This window comes from Melospiza melodia, chromosome 1, assembly GCF_035770615.1.
Source record: "Melospiza melodia melodia isolate bMelMel2 chromosome 1, bMelMel2.pri, whole genome shotgun sequence".
NCBI classification, from domain to species: domain Eukaryota; kingdom Metazoa; phylum Chordata; class Aves; order Passeriformes; family Passerellidae; genus Melospiza; species Melospiza melodia.
The window spans coordinates 172,729,490-172,753,727 of NC_086194.1; the positions used below are offsets into that span (position 1 = coordinate 172,729,490).

At 50.4% G+C, this 24,238-nt stretch overlaps 3 protein-coding genes and 4 pseudogenes across 3 annotated transcripts; 1 reads left to right on the plus strand and 6 right to left on the minus strand.

Annotated features, from left to right (window-relative positions):
- Window positions 1-280: 280 nt before the first annotated feature.
- LOC134430855 (feather beta keratin-like) lies at window positions 281-3,609 on the minus strand. The gene is made up of 2 exons (XM_063178734.1): window positions 3,347-3,609; window positions 281-359 (listed from the first exon to the last, which is right to left on the minus strand). Exons 1-2 carry the CDS (start codon window positions 3,607-3,609, stop codon window positions 281-283), a joined length of 342 nt encoding a protein of 113 aa, XP_063034804.1.
- Window positions 3,610-6,409: 2,800 nt separating this feature from the next.
- LOC134416956 (feather beta keratin-like) lies at window positions 6,410-7,051 on the minus strand. Its single transcript, XM_063153632.1, has 2 exons — window positions 6,942-7,051; window positions 6,410-6,755 (listed from the first exon to the last, which is right to left on the minus strand). Exons 1-2 carry the CDS (start codon window positions 7,049-7,051, stop codon window positions 6,410-6,412), a joined length of 456 nt encoding a protein of 151 aa, XP_063009702.1.
- Window positions 7,052-9,668: 2,617 nt separating this feature from the next.
- LOC134430864 (feather beta keratin-like) lies at window positions 9,669-10,319 on the minus strand (annotated as a pseudogene).
- Window positions 10,320-12,761: 2,442 nt separating this feature from the next.
- LOC134430871 (feather beta keratin-like) lies at window positions 12,762-13,371 on the minus strand (annotated as a pseudogene).
- Window positions 13,372-15,259: 1,888 nt separating this feature from the next.
- Window positions 15,260-15,920, minus strand: LOC134430878 (feather beta keratin-like; annotated as a pseudogene).
- Window positions 15,921-18,401: 2,481 nt separating this feature from the next.
- Window positions 18,402-19,234, minus strand: LOC134430887 (feather beta keratin-like; annotated as a pseudogene).
- A 1,860-nt stretch (window positions 19,235-21,094) lies between these two features.
- LOC134430898 (feather beta keratin-like) lies at window positions 21,095-21,448 on the plus strand. Its single transcript, XM_063178787.1, has one exon. The coding sequence runs from the start codon at window positions 21,116-21,118 to the stop codon at window positions 21,446-21,448; it is 333 nt and encodes a 110-aa protein (XP_063034857.1). The 5' UTR covers window positions 21,095-21,115.
- Window positions 21,449-24,238: the final 2,790 nt, after the last annotated feature.

Genomic DNA, 24,238 nt, shown 5'->3' on the forward strand with positions numbered 1-24,238 from the left:
TGAAACCCCTGACAGGGTCTTGAGTCCTCCAGGGCAGCCAGAGGAATTTCCTGGGTCGCATAGGTAATCATGTGAGGCAGATTTCAAAAAGGAGAGGAGGCACGTAAGGCTTTGATGCAGCAGAAATTTATTGAGGCAAAAGAATGGTGAGGGAAGTTGAAGAAATTGAGGAGAGCTGGTCTGATGTGCAAGTCTGGCTCCCACCAGCCAAGGTGCTTTAGTTGCAGGAGCTGTTGGCAGAGGCCAGAGCTGGTGGTGTCAGGGGTGGTGCTGAGGGCCCTCAGCAGATGGAGCCATAGCCCCTTCTGCCATAGCAGCCCAGGCCTCCCAGGCCGTAGCCAAGGCCAAAGCCAAATCCGCCAGAGATGGGCTGTCCCTGGGCATTGAGCTCAGTGCCCAGAGCAGCAGAGGAGGTGGATCCGACGGCGGTGTTCTGGGGGAAGGAGGTCATGATGGGTCCTGGCAGGGTGACCAGCACAGGGGAAGGGTTGATGATGACGCGGGAATCCTGGCATTGCAGGGCACAGGGCTCGTTGCAGCTGTTGGCCAGCGGGGTGGGTCCACAGGGACTGCAGAGGCTGTTGCAGGCCATGGGTGTGGTGTGGAGGGTGCCTGGAAGAGAGGGGGATGAGGCAGGACAGGGGTGTGGGGGTCTGAGGGGCAGTGATGGCGTGGAGTGAGGGACTGTGGAGGCTGTTGTGTGGCTGTGGGGAGGTGTGAGGGCTGCAGAGTCTGGGGCAGAGCCTGTTGAAACAGACGAGTCAGGGATGAAGGAGCAGAAGGATCAGGGTTTGAGGCTCACCTGGTAGTCTGCAGGAGCAGAAGTAGAAGGCTTGAGGAGAAGTGTGTGAGGGAGAGAGGCTCCGGGCTGGCTTTTATGCTGGTCCTGAGTGGGTGGGACAGCCCTACCCTTTACTCTGAGGCATTATGGAGCCTGCAATTTTTAGCTAGCCACTCTTGGTGACTCTTGAGGTGGGGAATGTTTTCCTTCCAAACCCTCTACAATGTCATGTCCTACTCTTGAGTCCATGTTGATCTGTCCTTGATGGCGGAGGCTTTCATGTGTGGGTTTAAGAGACTAAAATTTGCTGCTGGTGGTGGTTTTCAAGCAAGGCTGAAGTCATGACCAAAGCTTTGGACACTGGGGTGTCATCAGTGAGGTCACTGTGTGTGTGCTGTGCTTTGTTGGTGTCTTGAGAAGAGGTGCAGCATTCCCCCCACAGCCACATCAGGCTGATCTGGGTATTTGCAGCTCTTTTGGGAGTGAGGGCTGTCCCCTTCCATTATATTCTTTTCCTCTCTACCATGTTTCCACCTTTCTAAACCTGTCCATATGCCATGATTTATCCACTGGAAATGAGCAGGCTGTCCCATTTAGGTGTTGAGGGAAGCCTCCCATGCTCCCCAAAGTCTTGTGTTGATTTATCCTAGCTGATGAAAGATAAAGAGAACAAGGCATATAAGGAGCTGTTGAAGCAACTGGAGATGTTGGATTTTCAGAAGAAGAGAGTAACCTTGTTACTCTCTAAAGTCACCTGAATGGAAATCATAACATCAGTTTTGCCTCTTGCAGCTGTGCAGGTGATGGGCATTTGGGGAGTGTTTTCCTTCCAGCGGCTGTACAACTCCAAGTCCTGCCCTTGAATCTGCCCCCATTTGACCTAGGCAGCAGCTTATAAATGAAAATTGATATTTGGGAAGATTTGCTTGGAAGGTGTGTGTCAGGGATACCAAAATATCCAGCAAAACCTAGGAATAATATGGGTGTGATCAGTGAGGTCATTTTGGGGCACCTGTGTGGTTTATTTTGTGGGTGTGTTGTGCAGGGGAGCCCTCTTCACCCTGCCAGGCTGCTTTGGGCTTTGCAGCTGTGCTGGGCATCAGCCCCTGCCCCTTGCAGTACATTTACTCCCTCTGACTTTGCTACTGGCTTTCCAGGGACCTTGTTCCAGCAGACAAGGATGGGACTAATTTTGTAATTCTTTGAAGCACTGCCAAGAGCAGGTCAGACAACAAGATAATGAGGAAAACATTAGGATTAGTTTTGGGAGGCAAAATCAAAAATGAGTGACCTCTATGTTAGCTACAGAGAAGACCAGCTAACTGGGGATTATATGAGAGGCATGGCTGGTATTAACCTCCATTTTTCACCTGGGATATTTACTGTGTCTCCTACGGCATCATCCCAGACTATCCCAGAATGGACAGGTTGTGTAAAGGGTCAGTGAAGTGGCCTGCTAGATTTTTATCATATATAACATTCTTGGCAAGATTTGATCCAGGTTAAGGGAAGTAGTTCAAGAGTTGTATCCATGGAGCCAACACTGTTCAACATCCTCAAAATTTAGGTGGGTTGGTGTGGGCATTTCTGGGCTCCCCAGCAGAAGAACCTCATGGACTTACTGAAACAAAACCAGTACAAGGTCATCAAGATAATATGAGGGCTCTTTGACAGAAATTTGACATACCTGGGGCTGCCAGGAGAAAGGGATGGACAGGGGAGTGTCGTCATTTTGTTCAAATTCTTGAAGGCATGGAATGAATTAGAGAGAGTCTGCTAATCTCAGCAGTGCAGCCCTGCAGGAAAAGAGGGCAAGGGCAGAAATGAAAAGAGATTGAATTTCCTTGGCAAAGAAAGAACTACTCATTAATAAGGTAGTCAGGAACGGGAAGAGGTGGTGGAGTCTCTGTCCTCAGCAGTCCAATCCTGAACTGTCCGTAGTTCTGGAAATGCTGCTCTCGCTTGGGCAGGAGGGTTCCCCAGGGTTCCTGCCCAAGGGGATGATGTTGTTTTTCTGTTTGTGGTCAGTGTTTGAGAATCTTACTGGGAACTGAGTTTGTCTTGTGTGTGCTGGCAAGCATGCACAAAGCCATGCACAGGAGAGCATTGGTGCTTCAAAGCCTTTGATGTTATTGGGTGATGTGCTTGTCTCATGTTGTGGAAATTCGTCCCCCTCCTCCCTTTCATCCCTTTCCAGTCTTGCTTGGTACAGGTGGTGATGTCCTTGCTAAGAAAGATGTTTTGCCCCTTTTCCATCCCCCCAAATGGCCTGTTCACTCGTGGCACTGTGCTGAGTAAGGAGGTGAGGCCACTGGGATTCAAACACAAAAGGAGGCATCTCAGGGTTTGATGCAACAGAACTTTATTGAGGGAATAAAATCAAAGAGAAAGGAGAAAGAGATTGAAGGGAGCAGATTGGCAGAGCAGGTAGGGCAAACACCAGCCGAGGTGCTTTGCTTGCAGGAGCTGTTGGCAGAGGGCAGAGCTTGTGGTGACAGGGGTGGTGCTGAGGGCCCTTAGCAGATGGAGCCATAGCCCCTTCTGCCATAGCAGCCCAGGCCTCCCAGGCCGTAGCCAAGGCCAAAGCCAAATCCGCCAGAGATGGGCTGTCCCTGCACATTGAGCTCAGTGCCCACGGCAGCCGAGGAGGTGGATCCGACGGCGGTGTTCTGGGGGAAGGAGGTCATGATGGGTCCTGGCAGGGTGACCAGCACAGGGGAAGGGTTGATGATGACGCGGGAATCCTGGCATTGCAGGGCACAGGGCTCGTTGCAGCTGTTGGCCAGCGGGGTGGGTCCGCAGGGACTGCAGCGGTTGTAGCAGGCCATGGGTGTGGTGTGGAGGGTGCCTGGAAAGAGAGAGGAGGGTGAGGCAGGGTAGGGGTGGGGGAGTCCGCAGTGTGGTTTGTCTGCAGAGGAAAGGAGGCAAGAGAGTGTGGAGGCTGTTGTGGGTCTGTGGGGAGGTGTGAGGGCCACTGAGGGTGGAGTTAAGCTTGCTGGAAGAGCAGGGCCATGGGGAAAGAGCAGGAGGGTCAGGGGCTTGAGGCTCACCTGGTTGTAGACACCAGAGCAGAATGCTTGAGAAGTGTGTGAAGGAGAGAGACTCTGCGACGGCTTTTATGCTGGTTCAGGACGGGCGGGACAGCCTTGTCCCATGGCCTTGGGGCATTTTGCAGGCAGCACCTCTTTGCTGACCCAGTCTGGTGTGTCATGAGATGGGGAGTGTTTTCTTTCCCCCAGCTCCGCAGTGTCATGTCCCTCTCATGAGTTCCTGTTCATCTGACCATGGCAGCAACTTTAAAGTGACAGTTTTTATTTTGTTTCAGCTGTGTGTCCAAGAATGAAGAATAGATGGCAATAACTTAAATGTGTCATCAGAGTCCCCACCCCATTGCTCTTGTGTGGCTCGGTTCGTGGGTGTGTTGTGCAAAGGGAACCCATTCCATTACAGCCCTGTCAGGATGGTCTGGTCTTTGCAGCTGTGCCATGAGTGAGGAGCTGACCTTTACATCATGGTCATTCTTCCTCACGTCGCCACCAGGTCATCAGACCTGTCTTTTGGACTCGCCTCTCTCCTTGGTTCTGCTCTGGCTTTGCCACTCTGGTGTTACAATGGTTCTTCTGTGGTGGGATACATCCCGGGAACAGCTGCTGAGGGATCTGGAGAACAAGATTTTGAGTAGTGCTTTTAGGAACTGCAGAGTTTTAGATGCAGACAAGGCAGCCAAAGGAGAAATCATTTCCCCTTCTTCAGCTGTCTGAAAGGAGTTTTTTTGTTAAGACTATTATTGTTCTCTCCTCCATTTAGCAAGTGATGGGTCAAGTGGAAATGGCCTCAAGTTACTAAATCTCGAGTTGACAGAAGTCATGGGAAGCCTTGTTGAGCTGTCCTTCCTTGAGGATGTTGGGTTGAACTCCACGGTCTCCTACACAAACGGAGAGTGATGGGACAGGGGGAAATGTCTTCCCACTGCCAGATGGGATATTGGGAAGAAATTATTATCTATCTGAGTGATGAGGGCCTGGCACAAGTCACCCAGAGAAGCTGTGACTGTCTCAACCCTGGTAATGATCAAGGCAAGTTTGGCCAGGGCTTCGAGCAACCTGGGATAGTGGAAGGTGCCTTTGTCCACTGCAGGGGTTCAGACAAGAGAATCTTCAAGGTCCTTTCCAAGCAAAACTATTCTACAATGAGTCTTTGGTCACCTCCAAGAGGTTCCTTGAGCACAAATGATTCCCTTTGCTGTGATTCTGCTTCCTGGGATGGGCACAGCATACTACTGAGGGAGAAAGTTCTGTACCAGGAAGCAAAATTCAATCCCTCCTAATCCAGTGAGCATGGTCAGTGACAGACTTGAACTGATCCACCTAAGGGGTCTGAGGGAGCTGGTGAAAGTGCTCCCAAGCCCCTTTCTATCTTCTTCCAGCACTCCTGGCTAGCTGGGGAGGTCTCAGTTGATGTAGGCTTGAAAATGGGACTCTTCCCTAGAAAAAAGGCCAGAAGAAGGGTCTGGGCAACTCCAGGCCTGTCAATCTGAGTCCAGTCCTGCATAAGCTGCTGGAGCAGATCATCTGGAGAATATTTAATAGCCCCTGCAGGACCACCAGGTGATCATGCCCAGCCAACCTGGCTAAAGCAAAATCAGGTCCTGCTTGGCCTGCCTCATCACCTGAGGTGTCAATGTGACCTCCTTAGTAAGTGAGGAAAAGGCTGTGGATGATTTTTACTTGGAATTTAGTAAAGACTTAAATCTCCAGACTTGGGAAGGAGTGACTAGGAAGCTGCCAATGGGAAAAGGATCTGGAGGTGCTGGTTGACAATAGCTGAACATGATCCAATGTGTTCCCAGGTGGCCACAAAAGCCAGTGGCATCCTGGCTTTTATTACCTGTAGTGGGACCAGCAGGACCACTGTGGTGGCTGTCCCACTGTATTGGGTACTGGTGAGGCCACTCCCTGAATCTGAGTTCTGTTTTAGGCCCCTCAGAGCAAGAAAGACATTCAGGTGCTTGAGGATGTCCAAAGAAGAACAAGGATGTTGGTGAAGAATTGACAGAGCCATTTCTGTGAGGGGCAGCTGAGAAAAGGGTGCTTGATTTGTCTGGGGACCAGGTTGGTTTGAACTAATGGATTTCCCTGTGTTCCTTGTGCACTCCTGGATTCCATTGCTGGAATGTTCAGAGAGCCCCGGTGGAGAAGAGTTGGATAAATGTGTGCTGCCATCGGGAGGTTGTGCTGGGGATATGGGCACAAGTGCATCAGTGTGTCCAAGGTTTTGGGAAAAGGAAGGGTCTGTGCTGCATTCTGGAAGCCCAGTGGCTGGTTCTGCTGTTGACAGACATCCCAGGAGAGGTCTTGTGGCCCCCTTTCCACACACACCGATGGGTTGTTGACCCTTGACTTTGAGCATGAGAAGTTGGAAGAGCCATGGCAGAACAAAAGAGGAGGAGACGTGAGGCTATATTCCAGGAAAACTTTATTGAAGAAAAGAATTACAAGGCACGAGAAAGAAGTGAGAAAGGAGGTGGTGTGAGCTGCAAGCAGAGCAACCATCAGCTGAGGTGCTTTGCTGGCAGGAGCTGTTGGCAAATCATGGAGCTGGTGGTGACAGGGGTGGGGCTGAGGGCCCTTAGCAGATGGAGCCATAGCCCCTTCTGCCATAGCAGCCCAGGCCTCCCAGGCCGTAGCCAAGGCCAAAGCCAAAGCCGCCAGAGATGGGCTGTCCCTGGGCATTGAGCTCAGTGCCCAGAGCAGCGGAGGAGGTGGATCCAACGGCGGTGTTCTGGGGGAAGGAGGTCATGATGGGTCCTGGCAGGGTGACCAGCACAGGGGAAGGGTTGATGATGACGCGGGAATCCTGGCATTGCAGGGCACAGGGCTCGTTGCAGCTGTTGGCCAGCGGGGTGGGTCCGCAGGGACTGCAGCGGTTGTAGCAGGCCATGGGTGTGGTGTGGAGGGTGCCTGGAAGAGAGAGGGGTGAGGCAGGGCAGGGGTGTGGGCATGAGAGGGGCAGCAATGCAGGAGCGTGCTGGAGTGTGGAGGCTGTAGTGGGGCTGTGGGGAGGTGTGAGGGCTGCAGAGACTGGGGCTGAGCGTGCTGGAAGAGAAGGGCCGGGGGGCCAGCAGGGTTAGGGGATTGAGGCTCACCTGGTTTTGGGCAGGAGCAGGAGGAGAAGGCTTGAGGAGAAGTGTGTGAGGGAGAGAGACTCTGGGCCAGCTTTTATGCTGGTTCTGGAGGGGCGGGACAGCCTTGTCCTATGGCCTTGGGGCATTTTTGAGGCAGCAGCTCTTGGCTGGCCCAGCCTGGTGAGTCATGAGGTGAGGAGTGGTTTCTTTTATGCCATTCTGCAATTCCATGTCCTGCTCTTGAGTCTGTGTCCATCTGACATTGGCGGCAGCTTTAGAGTGAGAGTTGGTGTTTGGGAGGATGTGATTGTTCAGCACCTGTCAGGGAGGGTTGAATAAACAACCAGAGCCCAGGAAAGGTGTGATGTCATCATTGAGGTCATTTTGTGGCACTTGTGTGCTGTGGTTTATTTTGAAGACTGGACTCATCCCTTTGTGTCTTGAATGAGATCAAGAGACAGAACTGGAAAACCAGGTCCTCGTCAGGATGGATTTGCTTCATTTTCAAGGTCCATTTGGGTTTCAGAGAATTACACGACAGCAAATTCTTTAATTTTAAGTGTATATCCTAACATCATTAAGAAATCAAAGAAACCCACCAGTCAAGAGTGTTTAATCCTTTTTTTATCATGGCTGGTCTGTGACTCCAATTCTTTTATTCTGCATTCAAGCTCTCAGGTTTCATATCTTTTATCCCTTAAGTCTTACTTAATACTGTGTTCCTGTCAGCAAAAACCAATAATTACGGTCAGCGTACTCCTCTTTCCTTCTTTGTTATGGTATAGGCATTTCTTCATTAAATTCTATGATTCCATGTCATACTCTTGAGGCCTTGTCCATCTAACCTTGACAGCAGCTTTTAAGCGCAAGTTGATATTTGAGAGGGTTTGCATGGAAGATGGGCGTTAGGCTGGGCCCAATAAACAGCCAAAATTTAGGAGAGGAGTGGTGTCATCAGTGAAATGACCCCATGTCACTCCTGTGCTCTGTTTTATGGATGTGCTGTGATGAGGAGCCCCATTCCCTCCCAGCCCCATCAGGCTGCTCTGTGATGTGCTGAAGGTGTTGCCTCTTCCCTCACATTTGTTGGTCCCCACCTTGATCCCACCTGACTAAGCCTGACCCTAGACCTGACTTTTCCTGTTCACTCTGCTCTGTGGATATCTTGGTGGTCCTCTTGCCTGTAAGCTTTTGCTATCCGGGGTGATTTAGGTCCCAACTTGGGATGGATGCAAAGGGCTCAGACCAGTTGTGGTTGTCAGAACAAGAATTGGGAGGCTCACCCAGGGTTGTTGCAGGTGAACATTTCATGATCTTTGACAACCAGGCAAGTCCAGGTTGTGTCAGGGCCCACAGTAGTGGCCTGAGAAAGGTCTGAGGGGCTGAACCTGGAGGTTTGTGGTCAGTGTCCAAAAGTCCAGATGGCAGCAAGTCCCCAGTGCTGTAGCCCAGGAGTTGGATCCACTGGGACAACCCTGAAAATCTGATGCTGAAGCTCAGCAAGGGCATCTGCCAAGAGCTGTTTGTTGGGAGGAGTCGTCCCAGGTAGGAAGGAATGTATGAGCATCAAAGGTAAGAATAGTTTTCTTCTGAGAAATCGCCCTTGTGTTTCTGGGTGAAAAAAAAGTGGAGCAAGAGGTGTCCCTGTATCATTGTGGGGAAAAGGCACCCCAAGTCTTCAGGTCCAGATTGGGAACAGTGTTGTGATGAAACAGGAGGAAGTGACTCTTGGTGTCTCCTGAGCACTGGTGAGATCCCATGTGAGGTGTTCTCAGCAGTTCTGGGCTTCCCACATGTAAATGAAGTAGATTTGGTGAATTTACACCAGTTCAGGGCCCAAAAGATTTTAAAGGGCCTTGAGAATCTTTCCCAGAGGAGAGAATGTGAGAGGTGGGATTCCCAGAGGACAAGGCTGGACATAGGGATGTCATCAGTGTGCACAAATTCCTAATTGCTGAGGGTGAAGTCAAAGGACCCTGGCTGCTCTCAGCAGTGCACACATGCAGGACAAGAGGGAAAGGCACAAGTGAAAACAGATGGAATTCCCTGGGAAAGGCAGAAAACCCTTTTCAGTACGAGGTTTGTCCCAGAGTAAAAGAGGTGGTCGAGTATCGGTTCTGGGAGAGCCAGCTCTGAACTGTCCAAGGTCCTGTAAATCCGACTCTTGCTGGCTACGATCGAGCAGAAGAGAATGAAGCAATTGCACTCCAAAGTCCCTGCCAAATTGGATTATGTTGTTCCTATTTTTTGGGGGAGGGTTAGGGAGTCCTACTGGGAAGACAGTTTGTCAAGTGTGTACTGGTCCAGAAAGACCTGAAAAGAGCCATAAGCAAGAGAGATTTGTTGTGTCAAAGCCTTTGGTGTGGTAGGTGATGGGTTTGTGTCTCCCCTCAATCCATGGTTCCCATACCAGTCTTGATTACTACTGGTGGAGGTGTATTTTCTAAGAAAGGTTTGAGACTTTTTTCCATTCAGTCCAACAGTCTCTTTATTCCTGGCAGTGTGTTGGGTAAGGAGGTGACACCACTGGAATTCAGAACAATGAGTAAAGATGAGGAGACACATCAGGCTTTGCTTTGATGCAGGAAATCTTTACTAAGTCAAAAAACAAAACAAAACAAAACAAAAGAAACTACAGAAGAAAGTATTTTAAAGGATCGGGCCTGAGGTAGAAGTAGGGCAACCATCAGCTGAGGTGCTTTCCTTGCAGGAGCTGTTGGCAGAGCATGGAGGTGGTGGTGACAGGGGTGGGGCTGAGGGCCCTTAGCAGATGTAGCCGCCCCTCCTGCCATAGCAGCCCAGGCCTCCCAGGCCGTAGCCAAATCCACGGCCATAGCCAAAGCCACCAAAGCCACCAAATCCCCCAGAGATGGGCTGTCCCTGCACACTGAACTCAGTGCCCACGGCAGCCGAGGAGGTGGATCCGACAGCGGTGTTCTGGGGGAAGGAGGTCATGATGGGTCCTGGCAGGGTGACCAGCACAGGGGAAGGGTTGATGATGACATGGGAATCCTGGCATTGCAGGGCACAGGGCTCGTTGCAGCTGTTGGCCAGCGGGGTGGGTCCGCAGGGACTGCAGCGGTTGTAGCAGGCCATGGGTGTGGTGTGGAGGGTGCCTGGAAGAGAGAGGATGAGGCAGGGCAGAGGTGTGGGCAATGATGCAGGAGAGTGAGGGAGTGTGGAGGCTGTTGTGTGGCTGTGGGGAGGCATGAGTGCTGCAGCGGCTGGGGCTGACTTTAAGAGATGAGAGGGGTGAGAGGTGCAGGAGAAGGAGGGTCAGGGGATTGAGACTCACCTGGTTGTCGGCAGGAGGAGAAGGCTTGAGAAGAAGTGTGTGAGGGAGAGAGGCTCTGGGCTGGCTTTTATGCTGATCCTGGAGGGGCGGGACAGCCTTGTCCCATGGCCTTGGGGCATTTGGCAGGCGGTAATTCTTGGCTGACCTATCCTGCTGAGTCATGAGGTACGGAGTGTTTTTATTCCCACAACTCTACAATTCCATGTCCAGCTCTTTGAGTCAGTGACCATCTGACATTGGCTGCAGCTTTCAATCAGGAGTTGGTATTTGGGAGTATTTATTTATTAATGTTTGTAAGGGAGGACTGATTAAGCAGCCTTAGCCCTGGGGAACTACAATGTCCTCAGTGAAGTAATTTTGTGGCATTTGTGTGCTGTGCTTTGTCAGTGCCTTGTGAAGACTGGGACTCTGTTCTGTGCCACTGGATGTCCATCAGTCATTGTGTTGCACCCAGGAATGCTGAGGGAGCTGCTGATGTCCTGGGAAGGTCCCTGTGTTATAGCTTGGCAAGGTCCCAGTGCCTGGGAGTGCCTGAAGGATTAAAGAGAGCTTGTGGCATTCTGCCTTGAATGCAATGGGAGAAAATCTGGAAAAGGAGAGACTGTTCAGGCTGAACTTGTTCCAGTGTTATGGCCCTTTTGGAATTCTCAAATCTACATGATAATGCACTCTGTCATTTAAATTGTATTCCTTGACCTCATTAAGAAACTCATTAAACACACAACAAGAAATGGATGCTCAGGTAGGTCTGTGACATCAGTTGTCTTACTCCACATGAAGGTCATATGGTTTCATAACTTGTATCCTTTAAGGCTTAACACTGTGTTCCTGTGAGCAAAACCCAATAATTACTAGCTCTGGTCGGCAACATCATCTTTCTTTCCCTGTCATGGTGCAGGTGTTTGTTTTTGGAATTCTGTTATTCCATGTCTTTCTCTTGAGTCTGTGTCCATCTGACCTTGGCTGCAGCTTTTAACTGTGATTATTAGAGGTTAAAAACTGCTGTTGATGGTGCATGTCAGGGTGGGGTGAAGACATTACGGAAGCTTGGGAGAGGTGGGGTGGCATCACTGATGTCACCCTGTGATACTGCTGTGCTGTGGTTTTTTTGTGTGTTGTGAAGAGGGGCCCCATTCCCTGCCAGCCATGTCAGGCTGGTCTGGGCTTTGCAGGCGTTCTGGGGCTGAGGGGCTGCTCCTTCCAGTTCATTCCTGCCTGCCTTGGCTCCATCTCTCCTGCCCGATCTATATGCCAGGCCTTTCTCCATGGGGATGGGAAAGCAATTCCTGAGATTTATGAAGGTCACTCAAGCTCCCCAAAGTCCAGTGCTGGTTGATCCATAGCAGTTGTCTCAGCTGGGCCCAGCAAGGTCACCCCGTGGGGTCACAGTGCCATGTTCTGACTGACACATGGAAAGGAAAGCAGCTGAAGGAAAAGGAGAACAAGGCAGGTGAGAAGAAGCTGAAAAAACTGGGGATGTTCAATTTTCAGAGGAAGAGGATCGACCTTATTGCTGTCTGAAATTGTCTGAATGGAAATTTTTTAACACCAATCTTGTTTCCCTTTTCACCAAGCTGTGGAGAAGAGGGAATGAACTTTAGTTTCTCTAGTGGAGGTTTAGTTTCCTATTAGGGAAATTTAATTCACAAAAATACAGGACAACCAACATACTGAAAGGGCTGGAAAGTCTGTCATAGAAGAGAGGTTGGGAGAGCTGGGACTCCCAGGAGACAAGGATGGACAGTGGGGTGTCATCAATGTATGAAAATCCCAGATGGCAGGAATGAAGTCAAGGGAATCCATTTATCCACAGTAATGAAACCATGCAGGAAAAATGGGCAAAGACACAAGTGAAAACAGATGAAATTCAATGGGCAAAGAAGGGAAAAATTTTTCAATGTGAGGGTGGACAAAGAGCGGAAGACATGGTGGAGTCGCTGTCCTGAGAGAGCCAAACCTGAACTGTCCATGGTTCTTGAAATCCCACTCTTGTTAGTCTTTCTTGAGCTGAGGGGAATGAAGCACTTGCATCCTAGAGTTCCTGCCCAAGTGGATGATTTTGTGACTCTGCTGAGAGGTTTCAAGAGTTCTGCTGGGAACTCACACTTTGTCAAGTGTGTGCTGGCATGGAGACAGTCTATCAGAGCTGTGCTCAGAAGACCATCAATGTGTCAAAACACTGGTGTAGCAGGTGATGGGCTTGTGCCAGGTCCTGGAAAGTCCTCCAAATCCCGTGCTTCCTGTGCCAGTCTTGGTTCTTAATTGTGGTGACATATTTACTAAGAAATAGGTTGTGCCCTTTTTCCGTTCACCCCAATGCCCTGTCTGACACTGTGTGAGGTGAGGATCTGAGACCCCTGGAATTTATAAAGATGATGAGACATGTCAGGATCTGATGCAGGAAAACTTTATTGAGGCCAAAGAGTTAAAAGGCAAGAGAAAGAGTCAGAAGTGATCCAGTGTGAAGCGCAAGTAGAGAGACCATCAGCCGAGGTGCTTTGCTTGCAGGAGCTGTAGCCAAAGCCCAGGGCTGGTGGTGTCAGGGTTGGTGCTGAGGGCCCTTAGCAGATGTAGCCGCCCCTTCTGCCATAGCAGCCCAGGCCTCCCAGGCCGTAGCCAAGGCCAAAGCCAAATCCCCCAGAGATGGGCTGACCCTGGGCATTGAGCTCAGTGCCCATGGCAGCCGAGGAGGTGGATCCGACGGCGGTGTTCTGGGGGAAGGAGGTCATGATGGGTCCTGGCAGGGTGACCATCACAGGGGAAGGGTCGATGATGACACGGGAATCCTGGCATTGCAGGGCACAGGGCTCGTTGCAGCTGTTGGCCAGCGGGGTGGGTCCGCAGGGACTGCAGCGGTTGTAGCAGGCCATGGGTGTGGTGTGGAGGGTCCTGGAAGAGAGAAGGGTGAGGCAGGGCAGGGGTGTGGGGGTGCGAGGGGTGAAGCAGTGTGGAGGCTGTTGGAGGGTCTGTGGGGAGGCTGGGGCTGAATGTGCTGGAAGAGAGGGGCCGGGGTGCAGGAGCAGGCAGGCCAGGGGATTGAGGCTCACCTGGTTGTCAGAGGAACAGGAGTAGAAGGAGTCAGGAGGAGCTTGTGAGAGAGAGAGACTCTGGACTGGCTTTTATGCTGGTTCTGGAAGGGTGGGACATCCTTGTCCCATGGCCTTGGGGCATTTTGCAGGTTACGGGTTCTGCCAGGCCCAGACTGGCAAGTCATGATGTGAGGAGTGTTTTCCTCCCCACAACTCTGCTGTGTCATGTCTTGCTCTAAGGAGACCATGTCCATCTGACCTTGGCGGCATCTTTAAAGTGAATGTTGGTATTTGGGAGCATTGGCATGGAAAATGTGTGTCAGAGAAACCAGAATATGCAAAAAAAGCCTCAGAAAACTATGGGTGTCATCAGTGAGGTCATTTTGTGGCACTTGTGTGGTTTAATTTGTGGGTGTGTTATGAAGAGGGCCCCATTCCCTCCCAGCCCTGTCTGGCTGGTGTTGGATTTGCAGCTGTGCTGTGCATGCGGAACTGCCCCTTCTACTGTAGTCATTCCTCCTTTAAAGTGTGGGTATCTGAAACCAAAGCCTGGTGTTGATGGTGCATGTCAAAGGGGACTGAAGATGTGAGCAATATTATGTAGAGTTGGAGTGTCATCAGTGAGGAACCCATGGAACTCATAGTTTTGAGTTTTTGTGTGTGTTGTGAAGAGGGGCTCCAAATTATCCCAGGTCAGTCAGGCTGGTCTGGGCTTTGCATCTGTGCCAGGTATGAGTGCCTGGAGTCTTCCTTTCTACGTGGGCAGTTGGAGAGTTGCTCCTTCAGCGAGCTGGCAGGTGATGGGGTGTCTGAGGCACCGCTTGGCTGTTCCCCCAGTCAGAGAGACCTGGAGACTGAGTGTAAATGGAATCTCCTGCATTTCAAGAGTGGGAAATGAGAAGTTCTGCATCTGGACAGGAATGGCACTTGGCCCTGGGTCATGCGGTAGGCTGAGAATCTGGAAAGCAGCTTTGCTGAGCAGGACCCTGTAGTGATGGTGGAGAACAAAGAGACCACAAGATCTCAATGAAGCTTTAGTTAAAAAGGCATCATCAGTGTTGAAGATAGATTTCAGACACTTCTTGCCATGAAGTTGGGAGAGGTGGTTCCTCCTCTCTTTAGAGCACTCACTGGGTCCCATGTGGTGTGGTTTGGGCAGTTCTGGGCTCCCTAGTGGAAGATAATCATGAACTTAGAAACAAAACCAGTTTGTGGCCAACAAGATTCTAAAGGGACTGGGAGATCATTCACAGATGAGACTCAGAAATCTGTGACTCCCGGAGACAAGGATGGAGAAAGGCATGTCACTAGTGAGTGCAAATTCCTGATGGTAGGGAATGAAGATGAGGGATCACAGCCGTCCTCAGCAGTGCACATGTGAAGGATAACAGGGCAACGACACAAGTGAAAACAGATGTAATTCCATGGGCAAGGAAGAGAAGCATTTTTCATTGTGAGGGTGGTCACAGAATGGAAAAGGTGTTGGAGTCTGTCCTGGGAGATGCAGAACTGGAACTGCCCATGGTCCTGGAATTCCTGGTCTTGTTGGTCTCACTCGAGCAGTAGGAAATGAAGCTCTTGCTCTCCGGTGTTCCTCCCAAAATGTATGATTTTGTGACTGTTTACAGGGAGGGTATGAGGATCCAGCTGGGGAAGAGAGTTTGTTAAGTGTCTCCTGGCACGTAGTAGCTTTTTCAGAGCCATGAGCAGGAGAGCATTGGTGTCACAAAGCCTTTGGTGTAGCAGGTGATGGGCTTGTGACACATTCTGGAAGATCACACTTCAACCCTGCTTCCTGTGCAATTCTTGTGATTACTGGTGGGAATGTATGTCCCAAGAAAGGTGCTCCAGCCTTTTTCCCCTATGCCAACAGCCTATTAAGGCCTCACAGTGTGCTGGGTGAGGATGTGAGACAATTTGGAATCAAAAAGAAGAGGAAACTTCTCAGGCTTTGATGCAATATAACTTTATTGAGGGAAAAGAGTGAAGACAGAGGAGAAAAAGACGGAAGGCATCTGGTGTGAGTTGCAAGCAGGGCAACCATCGGGCAAGGTGCTTTGTGTTGCCAGAGCCCCAAGGTGGTGAACCAGTCCTTAGCAGATGTAGCCACCCCTTCTGCCATAGCAGCCCAGGCCTCCCAGGCCGTAGCCAAATCCACGACCATAGCCAAGGCCAAAGCCAAATCCGCCAGAGATGGGCTGTCCCTGGGCATTGAGCTCAGTGCCCAGAGCAGCCGAGGAGGTGGATCCGACGGCGGTGTTCTGGGGGAAGGAGGTCATGATGGGTCCTGGCAGGGTGACCAGCACAGGGGAAGGGTCGATGATGACGCGGGAATCCTGGCATTGCAGGGCACAGGGCTCGTTGCAGCTGTTGGCCAGCGGGGTGGGTCCGCAGGGACTGCAGCGGTTGTAGCAGGCCATGGGTGTGGTGTGGAGGGTGCCTGGAAGAGAGGGGGATGAGGCAGGGCAGGGATGTGGGGGTGCAGGAGGTGATGGAGTATGGAGGCTGTAGTGGGGCTGTGGGGAGGCATGAGGGCTGCTGAGGCTGGTCAAAGCTTGAGGCTCACCTGGTAGTCTGCAGGAGCAGGAGGAGAAGGCTTGAGGAGAAGTGTGTGAGGGAGAGAGACTGTGGGCTGGCTTTTATGCTGGTCCTGGATGGGCGGGACAGCTTTGTCCCATGGCCTTGGGGCATTTTGTAGGCTGCAGTTCTTGCTTGGTGAGTCCTGACGTGGGGAGCATTTTTCTTTATGCAATTCTGCAATTCTGTGTCCTTCCCTTGGGGCTGTGTCCATCTCACCTTGGTGACCACTTAAAGGGAGAGCTGGTCTTTGGGAGGATTTGATTGTTTCATGTGTGTCAGGGAGGAATGAATAAACAGCCAGAACCCCAGAGAACTGCAATGTCATCAGGTAAGGTAATTTTGTGGCTCTGATGTTCTGTGGTTTGTGGGTTCCTTCTGATGACTGGGCCCTATTCTTTGCCTCTGGGTGTCCATCAGTCATTGTGTTGCACCCAGGAATTCTGAGGGAGCTGCTGATGTCCTCAGAATGTCACTCTGCAATAACTTGGAAAGGTCCTCATACCTAGGAGCAGCTTCTGATGAATGAAAGGGAGCCCATCTCCTTGTGTCTTCAGTCAGATGAAGTGACAGCATCTGGAAAAGGAGAGGTTGTTCACGCTGAATTTGTTCCATTTTTCAGGTCCATATAGAATTCTCAACTTTACATGCCAATGTACTCAGCCAATTAAAGTCTATGTCTTGACCTCATTCAGAAATTAAAAAACCCAAAGAATCAGTAAAGCTGGCCTGATCGCTTTTTTCCCCAGCTTGTCTGTGACATGACTTCATTTATTCCACATTAAAGGGATGAGGTATAACATGTAAGTCTTTCTATTTTGTTCCTGTGAGCAAAACCCAATAATTTGTTGATGCTCAGCAAACTAATTTTTCATTTTCTGTCATGATGTGGGTATTTCTTTATGGAATTCTATGATTCCATTTCCTGCTCTTGACTCCTTTTCCTTCTCACCTTGGCAGCTGTTTTTAAATTTATGTGCTGTGGTTTCTGGATGTTTTTTTAAGAGGGGCCCCATTCCCTCCCAGCCCTGTCAGGCTGCTCTGGAATTCACAGTTGTGCTGGAGGTGTTTCTCCTTCCCTCACATTTCATCCCTCCCCAAACTGATCCCATCTGACTAAGCCTGACACTAAACCTGACCTTTCCTCTTGACTGTGCTCTGTGCGTGTCTTGGTGCTCCTCTTATTTTTAAGCTTTTGATATCTGGGACCATTTGGATTTTTACATGGGCTGTGTGCCAAAGCATGAGGCCACTTTTGATTGTCAGAAGGAGGAATTTGGAGGCTGCCCAGGATTGTTGCAGGTGAGCATTGCATGATCCTCAAAAACAACCCAGGCAAGTCCGGGTTGTATCAGTGCCCAGCGTGGACATCTGAGAAAAGTCTGAAGGGCTGGACCCAGAGGCTTGTGGTGAGTGTCCCAAAGTCCAGATGGCAGCAAGTCCCCAGTGCTGTAGGCCAGGAATTGGATCCATTGGGCCAACACAGAAAACCTGAGAGGTGCTGGACATCTGATGGGGTTCAGTCAGGGCAGAATGGGGTTCTGCCAAGGGCTGTTTGCTGGGAGAAGTCATCCCAGGTAAGAAGGAATGCCTGAGTGTCGGTCGGAACAATTTTTTTCTTCTATGAAAAAGCCTTTGTTTTGTGGTTGTGGTTGAGAAAAAATGGAGCAAGAGGTGTCCCTGTGTGGGAAAAGGGAATGCAGGTGTCCAGGTTAGGATGGGGAAAGTGTATGACCAAGCAGAGAGAAGTGAACTGTCTGTTCAGCCCTGGTGAGGTCCCATGTGAGGTGTTGTGGGCAGTCCTGGGCTCCCCAGTGTGAAAATGAAGTAGATTTTGTGAATCCAGACCAGTTCAGGACAACAAGACTTCAAAGGGGTTGGAGAATCATTCCGAGAGGATAGTCTGAGACAGCTGGGACTCACAGTGGACAAGGATGGATTGGGGGATGTTATCAGTGTGTGCAAAAGCCAGGTGGTGGTGGATGAAGACAAGGGAGCCCGGCTGTTCTCAGCAGTACTCATGTGCAGGGCTTGCTCACAGCAAGGGCACAAGTGAAACAAAATGGAACACCTTGGGCAAAGAATACAAGAATCTTTCATTGTGAAGGTGGCCACAGAGTGTAAAATGTGTTGGAGTGTCTGTCATGAGAGACCTATCACTGAACTGTCCATGGTGCTGGAAAGGCTGCTCTTGCTGGCTCTGCTGGAGCAGGGGAGTTGAAGCACTTGCACTCCAGATTTCCTGACAGCGTGGTTGATGTAGTTCCTCAGTTTGCTGCAACGGTTCAAGAGACCGGCTGGTAAGAGTTTGTCAAGCGTTCACTGGCATGGAAAGGCTTTACCAGAGCTGTACCCAGGAGAGGATTGATGTGTCCAAGGCTCTGGTGTATCATCTGAGATGTGTGTGACAGATTGTGGAAGGTGTTCGCTCCTCTGCTTCCCATGCCAGACTCTGTTATTGGTTATTTTTACATACTTGTGAGGGAAGGTATTTTTGGTCTAATCCATGTAGTCCTGTGTCCTGCTGAGCTGTAGAATGTACTCAGTGAGGATGTGAGACCATTTGAATTAAAAAAGAACAGGAGGCTTCTTGGATTTTGATGCAGAAAAGTTTATTGAGGCAAAGGAACAGGCAGGAGAACAAAGTGGAAGGGATCCAGTGTAAGATGCAAGTACAGTGACCATCAACCAAGGTGATTGGCTTGCAGTTTTTGCAGACTCCTGAGGTGGTGGTTGGTGTCAGGGGTGGTGCTGAGGGCCTTTAGCAGATGTAGCCGCCCCTTCTGCCATAGCAGCCCAGGCCTCCCAGCCCATAGCCAAATCCACGGCCATAGCCAAAGCCACCAAATCCACCAAAGCCACCAGAGATGGGCTGTCCCTGGGCATTGAGCTCAGTGCCCACGGCAGCCGAGGAGGTGGATCCGACGGCGGTGTTCTGGGGGAAGGAGGTCATGATGGGTCCTGGCAGGGTGACCAGCACGGGGGAAGGGTTGATGATGACATGGGAATCCTGGCATTGCAGGGCACAGGGCTCGTTGCAGCTGTTGGCCAGCGGGGTGGGTCCGCAGGGACTGCAGCGGTTGTAGCAGGCCATGGGTGTGGTGTGGAGGGTGCCTGGAAGAGAGGAGGAGTAAAGCAGGGTAGGGATGTGGGGCTGTGAGGGATGAAGTGTCAGCAGAGTGAGGGAGTTTGGAGGCTGTTGTGGGGCTGTGGGGAGGCGTGAGTGCTGCTGAGGCTGGGGCTGAGCATGCTGGAAGAGAGGGCCCAGGGGTGCAGGAGCAGGAGGGTCAGAATCTTGAGTCTCACCTGGCTGTCAGCAGGAGCACGAGGAGAAGTCAGTAGAAGTGTGTGAGGGACAGAGGCTCTGTGCTGGTATTTATGCTGGTCCTGGAGGGGCAGGACAGCCTTGTCCCATGGCCTTGGGGCATTTTTGAGGCAATTTTGGGGCATTCTTGGCTGGCCCAGCCTGGTGAGTCATGAGGTGGGGAGTGTTTTCCTTCCTGATTTTCTGCAACTCTATGCTCTTCCCTTGAGTGTGTGTCCATTTGACCTTGACTGCATATTTCAGTTGGGAGAAACAGAGGTCAATGGATTGGAGCTGGTTTGTTTTGAATGTTGAAGAGGCAAACAAAGCCTACAGGAATTTGGGTGTTATTTCATGTCTTCACGTAACCCCCAGCCATTCCTTCTGTTCAAACCTACTTCTCTGCAACCTTGGATATGGTCACTGCTCTGGGCTGAAATTCCAGAAATGGATCATGAGGTGGCCATGTAGCCTTGGCTGTGAAAACTCCAGCATTTACCAGGACAGAATTAGGAAAAGAAATACAGGCAGGTTACAGGAGTTGAACACCCTATTCGACACCACTGTTGGGGCTCCTCAGTGGAACAAGGCCTCGGACATGGTTGGCCAAGAGACCATGGCACTGATGGGAGTGGAGGATCCTTAAGATGAGAAGCTGAGAGAGCTGGAATTTCTTTCAGGCGGGAGGCAAAAATGCAAATGGGACATGTTGTCAATATGCCATAGAATGACCTCAGTGGTGACACCCCAAATCTCCTAAGCTGTGGTTGAATCTTCTACGAGTCGTGACACTCACAATCAACACATTGGTCTCTAATTTTTGCAACTTAGCCTACCACCAAGGTCAGATGGAGATGGCCTCAGGAGCAGAACATGAAATTGCACAATTCCACAGAGGAACAACTGCTCCGTGACACAAAAGGAAAGAGGAGCTTACTGGCTGTCCGTTAGTAATTATTGGGGTTTGCTCATAGGAACAACACATTAAGACTTACTAATTATAAGTTATGAAAACTTGTGGCTTGAATGCGGAAAAAAGGAATTGATGTCACAGAGCAGCCTGGGAAAAAAGGGATTGGTCCCCGTTTGTTGTTTATTGGATTCCTGAATGAGGTCAAGGAATACACTTTGAATGACAGAGTATATTGTTGTGTAAATTGTATAAATTTCAAAGTACAATGGAAGAAGTTCAACCCTGGATTGCCTCTTGTTTCCCTGATCCTGTTTCTTGATATCATTGAAAACACAGAATAGAGGAGACTTCTTACCTCTATCATGAAGGGCTCTCAGGCACTGTGACCTTTCCAGGTTATTGCAGAGTGACCTTCCCAGGGCATCAGCAGCTCCCTCAGCATTCCTGGGTGCAACACAACGACTGATGGACATCCAGCAGCACAGAAAAGAGTCCCAGGCACCCACAAACCACAGAACACAACTGCCACAAGATGACCTCACTGATGACATTGCGCCTTCCCTGGGTTGTGGCTGTTTATTCACCTTCCCTGGTACACACAGAACAGTCAAATACTCCCAAATACCAACTCCCAGTTAGAAGCTGCTGCCAAGGTCAAATGGACACAGCTTCAAGAGCAGGATAAGGAATTGTGGAAATGGATGAAGGAGAACATTCCCTACCTCATGACTCAGCAGACTGGGACGGCCAAAAGCTGCCGCCTCAAAAATGCCCCAAGGCCATGGGGCAAGGCTGTCCTGCCCATCCAGGATCAGCATAAAAGCCAACCCAGAGCCTCCTCCCTCACTCACTTCTCCTGACACCTTCTCCTCTTGCTCCTGCTGAAAACCAGGTGAGCCTCACAACCCTGACCCTCCTGCTCCTGCACCTCTGGCCCCTCTCTTCCAGCACACTCAGCCCCAGCCTCAGCAGCCCCCATGCCTCCCCACAGACCCACAACAGCCTCCACACTCCATCATTCCCCTGCATCATTGCCCACACCTCTGCCCTTCCTCACCCTTCTCTCTTCCAGGCAGCCTCCACACCACACCCATGGCCTGCAACAGCCTCTGCAGTCCCTGCGGACCCACCCCGCTGGCCAACAGCTGCAACGAGCCCTGTGCCCTGCAATGCCAGGATTCCCGCGTCATCATCAACCCTTCACCTGTGCTGGTCACCCTGCCAGGACCCATCATGACCTCCTTCCCCCAGAACACCGCCGTCGGATCCACCTCCTCCGCTGCCGTGGGCACTGAGCTCAGTGTGCAGGGACAGCCCATCTCTGGTGGATTTGGTGGCTTTGGCCTTGGCTATGGCCGTGGGTTTGGCTATGGGCTGGGAGGCCTGGGCTGCTATGGCAGAAGGGGCTATGGCAACATCTGCTAAGGGCCCTTGGTACACCACGCTCCCACTGTGGGGCAGGAAGGCATTTATGATCTGGCAAAGCCTCCTCCAAGCAAAGGACCTTGGCTGATGGTCACCCTACCTGCACTTCAGCCTGGCTCCCTTCCATTTGCTGCTTATTGCCTCTCATTCTTCTACCTCAATAAAGTTTTCCTGCATCACATTTTAAGTTGAGTTCTTCTTTCTGATGCCAAGACCCTTCCAGTCTCACTCAGCTTTCTGCCAGGGTTCCAATGTCCATTGGCGTTGGTGGAAAATACCTCCAGGTCCTCTTTTATGATTTATTTCCCTACTCTAAAAACTGGTACACTTTGCTCCTCTCGTGCATCCCACAAATCCTTCAGTTACTGAATCACAGACCTGGATACACTAATGCAGATCTATCCCTGCCTCTGGCCCAAACCTCTCTGGGTGATGTGTTCACTTTTGCTGGACAGCAGTTGCTTCTGTCCCTCATCATCTTCCATGCCCTTCTAGAGATCCTGTGAAGCACATCTACGTCTTCCTTGTATTTGTGAGCTCAGTGCTCAACACAGAATTCTGATTTTAGTACAGGAGAGCAGAGGGTGAGATTCCCCCACTCTCTTGTGCTGCCCACACTGTGGGATGAGCCCAGGACACAGGAGGAGTTTCTGGTCAGTGGGTGCACATGGCTGGGGCACACCCAATTCTTCATCCAACACCCCAAGTGCTCCTCCCTGGGGCTGCTCTCAATCCTCTCATCACCCCTCCTTTACCCTGCATGTTTGGGATTGCTCCAATCCCCGTGCAGAAGGTTCTGCCCCTCTGCTCTGGTGATATTGGAGAACTCTTCATCTATGGATTACTGGGATCAGGGAAGACAAGACTCTGCCCGAGGAGATCAAGAGTATGGCCTTGAGGATGATCCGTGGGTGAAGGTTTGGGACAGCCTCTGTCTATGACACTGGGATATTTTCCAGGCAGAAGCTGTTGCCTGGTGCAGCCTGCTGTGTCATGAGGTTGGGAATGTTTTGCTTCAAACAGCTCTGAAATTCCACATTCTGCTCTTGAGGCCGTGTCCATCTGACACTGGCGACAGCTTTAGTGGGTTGGTATTGGTTCCACTATGGGTGGATGAAGACAGGGAGAACCGGGATCCTGTATCTGTACTTGTGCAAAACTTTTGTTCCTGTGCCAGACAACGTCCTTGTATCTAAGCTGGAGTTGATGGCTGGAGCTCTGACTGGATAAGGAATTGGCAGGATGGTCTCACTGAAAAGTTGTGGTCACTCCATGTGCCAGTGTGGAGAACAGGGATGAGTGGTGGCCCACAGGGATTGATAATGGAACCATTGCAACTTCCCATCTTTGTCAGGGACATGGAGAGTGGGTTTGAGTGTCCCTTGGTTGGATTGGGGATGACTCCCAGGTGAGTGGTCTTGTTTATGGTCTGGAGGGAATGGATGGCACCCAGAGGGTACCAGAAAGGCTGTGTAGACTGGCTGGTGTGAAGCTTGTGAAGGTCAGCAGGGCCAAGAGGAAGGTCCTGCACCTGGATTGGATCAGTCTCAGCAATGGATGTTGGATGGGCAATGAGTTACTTAACAGCATCCCTGAGGAGAAGGACTTACACACTTACACACCCATATAAAATCTAAATTACCATCTAACCAAAAAATAAAAACTTTAGCTCACTAATAAAAACAAACAAACAAAAAAAACACCAAAAAAACCACCACAGACTAAAAAAACACCACCATATAACTAACTACCAACAAAAAAACCACAATATACTCTTTTTATTAATAATTCTTACCACATTATAAAAATAAATCAAAAATAAAAAGCAACCACATAAAACCCTATACAACAAATCACAAAAACCAGTAAAAAAAAAACAAACCAACTTACTTCTCTCAAAACTGTTCAACTAACCCTAAACAATACTAAAAATAAAAGCCAACCAAAACTCTACCTCTACACTAATGAATAAATAATAACCAATACAGTATAAAAATACCTTAAAAATTTCAAAACCTCAATGGTGATGAATTGGACATGTTCTGGCATTGTGAATGAGCTGAGCAAAATCCCCTATGTCGTGGGGTTATCCCCACGGTGAGGGCAGCACATTCTGCACCTCTGCTGCACTCTGAGGAGAATGGATTTGTGTGCTCCACTCTGAGGACACAAAAAAAGGGAAGACATGGACGCACTCGAGCTGATCTGTAAATGGCCTTGGGAGATGATGAGGGTCTGGAGGAACTGGTGTCCAGCCAAAGTGAGCACACCAGCCAGGAGGGCTTTGTGTCAGAATCACGGATGGACCTGGATTGGGGGACCTAGGCGTGTGTTCAAGCAACTGAAAGGTTGCTGTGGTGCACTGGAAGAACAAAGTGTACTGGTGGGTAATGAAATTAGGGAAATAATTCCTACAAGAGGTCGTGAAGCACTTTTTCATCAATCCCAGTAGTGTCAACAACATTGGCTTAATCTCAAAGTGTCTCGGGAGAGGAAAGAAGAAGGAGTCTTGTGAAGTTATGATGCAGGAAAACTTTATTGAGGTAGAACAGTGAACACTCAGGAGCAGCCAGTGGAAGGGAGCTGGTCTGAGGTGCAAGTAGGGCGACCATCAGCTGAGGCCCCTTGCTTGCAGATGGTTTGGCCAGAGCACCAAGGCCTTCCTGCCCCACAGTGGGAGCAGCCAGGCAGAGGTGGCCAATGGTCTCTGGCCTGGGAGAAGGGGTTTGCAGCAGAGGAGCTGGACAGAGCCAAAGGGGCGATGCAGAGCACAGAGAGGGAGAAGAGGAG

Coding starts and splice junctions, on each gene's coding strand:
- LOC134430855 (XM_063178734.1), bottom strand. CDS start 3,609: ATGGCCTGCTACAACCGCTGCAGTCCCTGCGGACCCACCCCGCTGGCC. Junction 360..3,346: donor TTTGGCCTTGGCTACGGCCT/GGGAGGCCTGGG, acceptor GCCCATCTCTGG/CGGATTTGGCTTTGGCCTTG.
- LOC134416956 (XM_063153632.1), bottom strand. CDS start 7,051: ATGCCCCAAGGCCATAGGACAAGGCTGTCCCGCCCCTCCAGAACCAGC. Junction 6,756..6,941: donor TCAAGCCTTCTCCTCCTGCT/CCTGCCCAAAAC, acceptor CCCTGCCTCACC/CCTCTCTCTTCCAGGCACCC.
- LOC134430898 (XM_063178787.1), top strand. CDS start 21,116: ATGGCCTGCAACAGCCTCTGCAGTCCCTGCGGACCCACCCCGCTGGCC.